General features: G+C 36.3%; 1 protein-coding gene across 2 annotated transcripts; it reads left to right on the top strand.

Moving 5' to 3' along the window:
* The first annotated feature begins 309 nt into the window (after nt 1–309).
* On the top strand, nt 310–1,027 carry LOC126762367 (U-Kazal-Dg21.2-like). 2 transcript variants are annotated; one of them, XM_050479093.1, is made up of 3 exons: nt 310–521; nt 588–740; nt 819–1,027. In XM_050479093.1, the coding sequence occupies exons 1-3, from the start codon at nt 314–316 to the stop codon at nt 863–865; spliced, it is 408 nt and encodes a 135-aa protein (XP_050335050.1). In that variant the 5' UTR covers nt 310–313; the 3' UTR covers nt 866–1,027. The 2 variants fall into 2 exon arrangements, with proteins under 2 accessions (XP_050335050.1, XP_050335042.1); XM_050479085.1 differs by having other exon boundaries at nt 798–1,027.
* Nucleotides 1,028–10,669: the final 9,642 nt, after the last annotated feature.

Raw genomic sequence — 10,669 nt, 5'->3', positions numbered from 1 at the left:
ACAGAAAAAAATTCTCAAAAATGTTGGATAGCTATCAACAATTACAGCTTACTTAATCGCTCCCACATTACATAAGTAGACGCGCGAAAACGCAACAATCGTCACGTTTAAAGAAAATTGCCAAAAATTGCATTTTTCATTTACTAGATAAGCATTCCATTCGGCAATGTTGAAACGTAAGTAACGTGCACACTTAGACTTAATTCTCATTAACCTAAAACTTTGAAGGTATATAAGGTGTATTTTCTACTTTGCCTGAGGCAATTTCGAAACTTTTTCAAACAAGTAATCAGTTTAGTTTTAAATTCTAATTATGCATTTGAAATATTTGTGGTTTATTTACATAATTCTAAGCCTTGCTCCTGCTGCCGTTGCTCAAATAGTACCATGCCCACTGAAATACCAGTGTCACACAAAGGAAGAGCCGGTTTGGGGAAGCGAAAATCGAAGATGTCACATTTTCCTTAATAAATGTTTCCTGGCAAATGAAAACTGTGAACGCATGAATAATCATCTGTCAAGTGAGTAAAGTTATTATCAATGATCCATATATGAGGATATTTTGTGCGAATAAAATATATTTTCAGTGCTTAGGCTAGAAAATCAGACAGTTTGCCAACAAAAGTGTCATCAATCGTGTCCGGACATAATTGCGCCCGTGTGCGCCATCTACAGGGGATTCCTGGAAACCTTCTCAAACCAATGTGTTCTGGATAAGCAAGCTTGTAAAACGGGAAAGCGTAAGTCAAAAATAAAAAAAATTATTTAGTAAACATAAATTACCTTCTTCTTTCCAGCCTGGCATTATCTTTTTGCAGGCGACTGTGATGCTATTTACTCACTTGACGAAAAGAAAGTTTTGTAGAAGGTGTACATAGGAGTCCCTATTGCAGACAACAAAATTAGTTAAATACATATGCATTTTTATTTTAGCCTCAAAACATTTTTTGATAGTATTTATACATCTATCTATCAAGCAGTCAAAATGATTTTCCTGTCTGAATAAATGGATCGAAAATGTTCCTCAGCTTTTTGTGTTCGATTTCGGAACGTTACAAGCAGCGTTTCTATTATATTTGATGCCTTTGCCAAATCGCTCAAGTCTTTCTGAAGAATCACGCTGAGTGAATGAGTTGGAGATAGAATATCACATAGGCAAAAAATCCCAATTATAAATTTAAATTTGCACAGGGCTGCGATGAGTATCGTTGCTTTGATTTTGTTTATAATGTGAAACCCGTCTTATATGAAAACAAATCTGTTCGTATATAGCCTTAAAGAATATAAGGATATAATATAAACTATACTTAGCAATTTCTAATATTAAATTTGGTGCTAGGCATCCCAACAACATCAAGTGAAAATCCTTGATAGGTTTCGTTTTTCTTGTCTACTCCTCTAACTTTGGTACATCTAATACAAAAACAAATTACTCAACACGAATAATATTAAACACACTGACTTTGAATCCAATTCAATATATCGTCCTTACTCAAAGATATTTGCAAATATAACATTACGCTAGGTTTATGCAAAAGCAATACAAATATCAATCCAATATTTGCAGTATTTTATTTTACGAACTTTCTTTTCCTTCTTCACTTTAAATTGGAACAAACTTTTTGGTGAGGGAAATTCCCGCCATTTCCCCTCTCTGAATCCGCCACTGATTTACATAGATAGATAATCAAATAAGGATTGCGCAGCGCACCCTAGGGTTTATTGTGTCCTCTCCTAACTAACATCGACTCAACTAGTCACAGCAAATTGACGAGTTTCAAAATACTGCTAGGTGCTATTGAGGCGATGTGATCCCTATTTGGAAACATGGATCCAAGGGCCTTTATCCAGCGTCTACAGACTGTTGTGCAGTCTATTAGCAGGTTTTCTGGAGTTCTGGAGACTCCAAGTCGAAAAACCGGCAATTTGCACAAGAAGCAAGACTCATTAAATAAGTGCTTCTTAAGCTTGCAATGGCCAGTGTAGAAGGCGACCAGTAGCCCGAGTTTTTCCCTTGGGAGATTGATTTTGACATATTTAAACCTTTTGAGGTTGTAACCATTCATTAGCAACTTTGCATGACTCATGCCTGGGAGTTATTGCCAATGCCTCTCCCTACCCACTGTTTCATCATTACGAAGCAGCTCCTTTATGGTGTGGGGACCAACCTCTATGAAAGGTTCCGGTCCTACCATATTGGTGGATGCTGCAGAGCGGGTAAGCTTATCAGCCAGTTCATTCCCGACTATACCTTTGTGATCTGGAACCTAAATAAGGTGCACATGGTTACATTCAGATAGACTATTCAGTCGTTCTATACACTCCTGCACCAATAGTGATTTTATCTCGTACGAAGAGATCGCTTTGAGTGCCGCTTGGCTATCGCTTAGTATGGCTATACGTTCATTGCAATAGTTGCGACTTAAAGCAAATACCTCTGCTTGAAATATGCTCGGAAACCTACCCAGATTACATTACTTTTGCCAGTCCCCTCTACTGTCATTTGAAGCAGAGTAAGTTTGGTGACTTGACCAATTACTAGGTGTAGCGGGGTGAGTTCCAGCAAGACTTCAAGTGCCGCTCTCGGACATGTGCGCATAGCTCCCGTTACACAGAGACAGGCGAGTCTCTGCAGCTTCGATAGTTGAAGTCCTACCGACGTCTGCGATGCTTTCGGAGCCAAAGCCTCCGCTCCATAAGTGCTAATTGGTCGCTGTACCATGGTGTACAACCATCTGTTAATCCTTGGCTTACACCCCAGGATTTACCAGTCAGTCGATTGCACACCATCAGTTCCTTTGTGGCTTTGACCATGGTCAGATCAACATGCTGCTTCCATCGCAACGTGGAATCCAGCGTGAGACCCATGTAATTGGCCATATTGGTCATCTCTATCTCGCTGACCCCGAGTGTTTGGTTCCTGTGAGGCCACACAGAGACCTGCGCCACGTAAACGGGACGATGGTCTCATCTCCTAGATGCAAACTTGCAGCGATTTTACATTTTATTAAACCTGTTGCTAACGGTCTTAAAACACTATCAACTATTACTTGTGCTCGTTGAAAGAGAATGTGCCCCTCTTCTTGGTTCGCTCAATTGTAAATAACTTTCCCGTTCTCCCATTGCCTTCTGGCTTTACATCATTATTCATAGGATTGATCACTTTTTATTTACATTCAGTCGTTCGTTTGAAAAATAATTTTTTGTCCTGCATGCAAAGCAATGGTAAAGAAACGGTGGAAAAGATTACTAGAAGATATTACTAGCAACAACCAAACGCATAGCTCCCTTTTCCGTCACACCGTAGAAGCAGGTGTTAGGGCCGTTTCGCTTTGAAAGAAAGATATTGCTTCAAAAATGTCAAAAATATCTGTTATTTGAACAATATTTTTTTATTTTTTATGTAGTTATTCTAAAGACGTCGTATTTCAATTGTTTTGTAAAGTTGAGTTCTCTTACTATCCCTCTAGTCATGTTCGCTCATTCTCACACTTTCTGTGTGCACTCAAGAGCAAAAGTAATCATGCCTAGCTTTGTCTTGTTGCTGCGTGACGCATTTGGAGTAGAATTCTATATCAATTTCGAGCATTTTTCCAAAGTTCTGCTCTGCTTTTACAATTTAACCAAGTGTTCTTACGCTCAGCGCGCAGCTTCCCATAGGTTTCCTTTATCCATTAGATGTGCGCTGAACATATGCAAGGTGCATGTTCTACTTGCCCATTTACTGCATAGCTTAGGCCGAAGCAAACTTATGCACATACTACTCTTCCTAACCACTTGGCCTTCGCAATCGCTCTTATTGTTTCTTGCGCGGAATTTTGATTTATTTTCCTCCTTTATCTCGCTGATTCGTTCCCCTTTTTAAGTCTCTTGTGCTTCGATTGGCGCCATTCAGTGCAACTCTATTCACAATGTGAAATGTAGTGTATTCAGAGAGTATTCTTTTATAAACATCCTTTAGCAACTACTCAATATACTTATGAATTGTATACTCGTATAAGGTGTGTGAGGTGGTGGTGATGGTAGACAGGTAGTCGTTGTCACTGAGGGTGGGTGCTTGATTGTGGCACATTTTCTTTGATGATCATTTTACCAACATGCAATCTCACAGTCTCACACTCCGGCAGCAGTTTTAATCCGAGTGACAGTGTAATTATGCTTTACAATTGTTGTTGTTGTTCTTCATGATATTCATATGCAATTGTTGTTGTTTTCATTTGTAATATTTTCCGTCTTCCCAACCGGGGCTCCTCCCTCGTACTCAATGGCAATTCAGCACGGCTTTGAATGCTCTTTAATCTTTCTTTTCCGATTTTTGTTAGAAAAAAATCCATATTGTAAATTGATTGCAGTAAGAGGGGCGTGGTGACAGAATGCATTGAAGCTAAATTGAAATCGTTCAGACAGTACTGGAGTTGAATAAAAACAAAGAAAATCCAAATATGCGTTAATAATATGCGAAACTTTTTCTGCTTATATTTTGCTCTTTAGTGGAGTAACTTCGATTAAATAAATACCTAAGTGATAGTGATCCTTAATAAACAATGTAAGATAAATTTTGAGCGTAGTTACCCAACAAACAAGGAAAAATGCTCTAACTTTTGAGATATTTCGAACTTTACTTTAACCGCTGCGAAATGTTAACGACTGAGATACTATTAGAATTTAATTTAAAAAAAAAATTGTTTCGCTCTAATCAATTGAATAACTATTCAAAAATATAGTCCCGAAGTTTCAAATAGGCCCTAGAAGCATTGCACTTCATACTACGGTCTACACAACCGAAGAACTTTGAGGCTTGTTTCTTCGAAACTAACTTTTTTCATCCGGCCGTCAAAATTGCGAGCGAATTATTTAACTGATTTACTTGAATTGTATTTTATAGACAATTTTATACTCAAGTGCGTGATAGAGCGCTTTTCCGAGAAAAATGGTTTTTTGACAGTTGTTTAGTATTTTAATCTCGAAAAACAACAGGTTATTTTTTTTCGAAGTTCTCATCAGGGTTCTCATTTACTACTCCGTAGCACTAAAATTATTGCTATCTGGTCGGGATTAAATAACAATGTAAAAGTATGTGCTCTTTTCCGTAAAAAACTATAGCTGGAGCGGAGCAAAAAAATTAAATTCTGCGCTATGCTCTGGCAGGTAGTTGGGCTAGCACGCAAAAATGAAAATTTTCCATGTGCACAGCTCCCGAATGTGTTGTTTTTTTGTTTTCTTTTTGCTATTTTCTGGCATTTTACAAGTATGGTACAAGTTGGTATATAAAAGAAAGTCGTTTATAACTCAAGAACAGCTGAACCGATTTTTAAAATTGGTGGGGAGGTAGTTTAAAGCAGGGTAAGGACATAGGATACATTTTATCTCTTTATACAAATTCAATGCTTATAAATACAAAAATTATATTTCAAATCATAAATTTGTTCAAAATTTATGTAAGAATCATTTCAATATTTTAGTAATTCAAAAATAAAAAAAATAAGTAAAAAGTTTCATTTCCAAACATGCTTAGTATGTGGGTTATACTGATTTTGCTTCTTAACCAGGTAGTTTTTTTTAAGACGAGCCCTTCCGATATATTTAATATCACAACAAAAAATGGCATTGGAATTTTCATCGTCAAGGCACTGCGATACTTTGCTGATTATTGGTCAGGACATAAATGCATTCATAACAAACCAAACGCGATATCTAACGTAAAGATAAAGCGGAATAATTGGAGTGTTGATAAAGGTTTATTATAATTTTAGATATACAGAAATCTTTTCGATTCTTTGCAATATACATTGAAGTATGTATATGCGTACAATTTCAAACTGATTCTTCCTAAAAAATTATAAAATTACTAAATATTGGGAATGGTAGAATAGAACTGCAAATACACAGTGCAATGGATTAACACATTCGCGTAAATTGCGACGAATTCCCGTCATTCATGTTCCTTCAATAAAACAATTGTTCCCGATTTCCCGCAATTTCTTCGCAATAAAAAATTTGCCATAAAATACCTCTGATCTGAAAATTTAAAGATGAAAAATCAGGATTGTAGTGTATTTTCTATGGAGAGCATGCCTCGGTCAGTTCTTAATGTAAATATTTATCGCTAAAGTTTCTTGACCGTTTTTTTTTGGCGTTTTTTTAAGGAAATTTCGTGACTAGGACTGAGAGCTTAATAGTTCAAAAAAAAAACTAATGTATATAAAGGAAAGTATATGTACATAGTTAAAAATTAATTTCGGTTCATAGTAATTGTATTGTTACTTTTGGAATAGATGATGTTTTGGTAATATAAAATTGGCTTTGCATAATAAAAAAATTTATAATTTATTCAATTATTATCTAATTCACTTTATTAATATATTTCTTAAAATATTGATTTTAGATTTAACTAGGTCAAGTGCCAAAATGATTGCATAACATTGTTTTGTTTGAATTATTCAATTAATTCAAATAATGTTCAAAATAGCAAAAAAGAAAAAAACAACAAACACATTCAATAAAATTTTCATTTGCTCGCTCGCTCCCAATTTTGTAAATACATAGCGCAGAATTTAATTTTGCTCCCGCTCGGCTATTTTTTACCTAATCCGGGGCAAGTAAGAGCACTTTACATTGTTATGCTAAAAGGCTATGCTGCGGCTCCCGACAAAGTGAGTGGTAGCAAGAGTAAAATGAAATGCTACGAGAGTAGCGTAGTTTTTCAAACAGCTGAGTTCTCATTATCCCTCATTTTATTAAAAATTTTCGTTTCGGATAAGTTGGAAGTTGACGGCCGCAAAAAAATGCCAATCAACGGGATCGTTGATATTTCCGCCATTTTTTTGTTGTTTTTTTGACATAAAATAATTTTTATTTTGTAGTTCAACAATATCTCTTTATATATCAAAAAAATCGGATGTGATCTGTTTTTGATTCTTCCATTAATAAACAAAGAAAACAAACTTGGAAAATGTGTGACTAAATTTTGAATACTAAATAATGGTATCTCCCTTTAATGCTTCAAAACCAGGTTTGCCATAGGACTTGAGTCTCACCGGTCAGTGGTTTTTTCTTTGATTAGAGACCGCAAATAATTTTCGAGTTTCAATGTGATCGCTTGTCTCTTCTAGAAGAGTCAAAACTAGAGTCCACGAACCACCATGTGCTGTAGAAAATAACTTCTCCAAAAGTTCACGAACCACAATCAATAGTTATCATCTGAAAACTCTCTAAACTCGCTCTATATGTAAATGCTATTAGAATTTTTACAAACCATTTCTGGGTAAAATTCAATGTTGATATCTTCTTTATATATACAAATACATATGTATGTATGTATGTATGTATGTGTGTGGGTGTGCCCGCGGCCAGTTTGCAAATTTAACTTAATGGTTACACATTTCTATAGATAAAGGTCTTTTTGACTTCCCCCTCATAAAAAATGTTGGTAGTTTGAGTAGTCTTTAAGTCATTACCCTTGTGCGGTAATTTATTTACGAATGTGTTAACAACTTGCACACGGCAACAACAATCAATAACTCGTTAGTAATGTGGTTTAAGTTTTATTTATGCATTTGCACCGTGTGGCAACAACAAAGCTGTTTACGCACGCAAGGCCGAATGACGACTTACATGAACACAATTATATACATACATATATAATACCATACAGATACACATGTGTATATACATATGTATATACGATTATACTGCTGGTAGAAATATATTGAAAATGTGCTGTGTCAGAAGTTAATTGAATTGTTAAACACATATTTCCGTTGAATCGATGAGGGTTAAGTCAAGTTGTTGTGGCGCAAATAAAAGGGAATTCATGAGTGTTATTGAATGATATAATGTGATATATACAACGCGCATATACATATCTATGCAGTTATCATATTATTCGTACCCGAAATTGCAGCAATGTCTTTGCAATTTCTGGCATTTTCGCCTTTTTCTGGTCTGCATCATGAGCGGAGGATTATTTCTCTAAAAATTCATCAAGAATTTTAAGAAATTGAAAAATTTCTTTAACACATGATTGTTACCGATGTAAATGGAGAAAAATTGCCAATTACTTCAGTTGTAAGTGACAGGGAGTTTTCATCAATATTTTCCATAAAGGCAAAAATATAATTTCTTACTCTCTCTCGTAATATTTGACCCACTTGATTTCAAAATTTTTCCCCAATTACACAGTTTATAAAGTGGCTTTAGCAAAGTCTGCTCTCAGTAATATCACGATTTTGATTCACACCGACATATCGAAACAAAACTTACCTCAAATAGAGCTGTGACTAGTGCATTTGAAAATGGGCGAAGAGTTTTCTTGCCTTTTATAGACCCTATAATATAATAGTTTGGATAGTATCAACCAGATTTTATCTGTTAACTATACTCATGTCACATACTAAAAAACTAAAAAATGTCCCCTGGGTTTTATTAAGACACCTCAAATACAATCACCAATCATATGGAGTAATGTCACCCGGAAGTTCCAAAATCTTTATATTAGGTATATGGGGCTAAGGGAAGTATTGACCCAATTCAACGTATTTGTAGCACACATATGTATATACCACCAAGCAAAGGATTCTCTCTGAATTTCACTTGTATATCCCATATATTGATTGACGTTATATTGATTGCTTCTTGATTTGTGTACAGGAAAGTGGAATAATCAAATGGAATTTTAATTTGTGCTATATGGGAAGTGGTCATATTTGTAGTCCGATTTCGCTCATTGTGGCACAGTGACGTAGGAATATTAGAAGAATGCCACGTACTATATTTAGTAGAAATCGGTCAGTCGAGTTCTAAGATATACATTATATGTATAATTTCACCAAAACGTAGACGGTGTCATGCTCATTGTCCAATTTCCACACCGGCTTCCATTAAGTCCTCTTATACCCCCTCAGAGGTAAAACTACTCCGGAATGTAATAGGACTGATTTTCTTCCGCCTTGACTATACTTCGGAGCATTCGAACGATGCTAACGAACGAGCGGCTGGTCAGTTGTCTTCGAGCACCTGGACAAGTCAGGACAAACATTTTTGCGCGACGAGTTGAGTGGTGCAAGCCGAAAATGCAGCGTACGTTAGAGCAGAGGTACGCGATTAAATACCTTGTGAAACTCTGTAAATTTGAGACAGAGACGTTTAATATGAACAAGTAGGCTTACTCAGATGTTGCTTTAACAAGAAGTGGTGTGTTTCGGTGGCACGAGGCTATTCTAGAGGGCCGGTTTTGAACTCAGACCGTCGACTAAATATTCGTTTAATTACCCAGATGTTAGGTTTATCAAAATTTGTTGTTCATGACATTGTGACGGAGCACTTGAACATGCGAAAGACGGAATAACGTAATCACAGGTGACGAATCATGGATCTTTGAGTATTTTCGTTTCCTTGCCTAAAAAGGCAATGGAAAGGCAAACATTTTGAGATAACAGACAGGATCCAAGCAGCATGCACCTCGGCTCTCAGGGCTATTCCGGAAAATGCCTTCCGTAACGCCTTCAATGCTTAGAATTCGCTGTGCATCGACGCAGAAAGAGCCTATTTTGAAAGTTTTTTTGGATTTATTGCGCTTTTTGAAGTTTTTAACAGTACCGTTATATGGGGTGCAAGCTGGGTTATTTTGATATTTCATCGATTTTCACACTGTCGGTAGAAGTTCTTATAATATTTGGAATAGGCAAATTTGGTTGTTTTAGCTTCAGCGGTTTAGGATATGTACATACATTTAACTTTTTAGAGGAAGAGGCCACACGTCCCTTTTTTAAAAATTTTCAGCACACAGGTGCCCCTTGCATATACGATCCGCTCTGTCAATTACAGTTTTACATATGTTAATTTAGTGTTTATTTATGACACTTTATAGGTTTTCGCTTAATACCGTTTTGTGGGCGTGGCAGTGGTTCGATAACGGCCATCTGCGAAACCATCCTCTGTTTTTCAGGGGACATGTGCACCAAGTTTCATTACGATATCTCAATTTTTACTCAAGTTACAGTTTGCATAGAGAGAAAGGATGGATTAGTCGTCCTGATCATTTATATATGTGACCTGTGTTACTCTTTTACTTTTTAAGCAATTAGCGACAAATTCCGTAGGTTTTGGGGCCACTTAGGGAAGGCAGTTTGTGAAAGGGGAAAACTTTTGCTAATTAGAGCCCAACCATACCTAACAGTTCACACCCTCATGTAATTACGTGAATAAATGTGAATGTGGGCTTCTCATACCTGTATGATACACGCAAAGTGGCGTGAACACTTTACACTTTGTAATGTAACCAGCAACGTTTAAAGTGCGGAAGAAATTTGCGTGACAGCATGTTTCCGGTTAGCGGAAGTGGCTTAGCCACAATTTAGAATTTTTTCCAACTACCACCAGTCTTCTACGTTAAACAGTTGTCAGAGTATGCACCAGAAAATTTACCAAATACTTGTTATTAAAGGAACAACTGTATATAGAATTGGCAAGAAGGCAAAGCCATCTATCAATCAATCTTCTGTTTGCTCCATACATCGGCGTCTTTTCTTTTCTTCTAATTTCTAAACTTTAACTTCTATTACTGAATTATTTGCAAATGATTCTTTAATCGTTTTTGCAGCTTTTATATTGTGTTCGAAGATCATTAGGTTCCATAGATCATTCCATGAATTGGCAGAGGCTGAATTCA

Source organism: Bactrocera neohumeralis, chromosome 2 (assembly GCF_024586455.1).
Source record: "Bactrocera neohumeralis isolate Rockhampton chromosome 2, APGP_CSIRO_Bneo_wtdbg2-racon-allhic-juicebox.fasta_v2, whole genome shotgun sequence".
NCBI lineage: Eukaryota > Metazoa > Arthropoda > Insecta > Diptera > Tephritidae > Bactrocera > Bactrocera neohumeralis.
This window is presented reverse-complemented; position numbering and strand designations above follow the sequence as displayed.

Excerpts from the sequence above, each read along its gene's own strand:
- LOC126762367 (XM_050479085.1), top strand. The coding sequence starts at position 314 with ATGCATTTGAAATATTTGTGGTTTATTTACATAATTCTAAGCCTTGCT. Across the intron at positions 522-587 it reads CATGAATAATCATCTGTCAA|TGCTTAGGCTAGAAAATCAG; the intron begins GTGAGTAAAGTT and ends ATATATTTTCAG. Across the intron at positions 741-797 it reads AGCTTGTAAAACGGGAAAGC|CCTGGCATTATCTTTTTGCA; the intron begins GTAAGTCAAAAA and ends TCTTCTTTCCAG.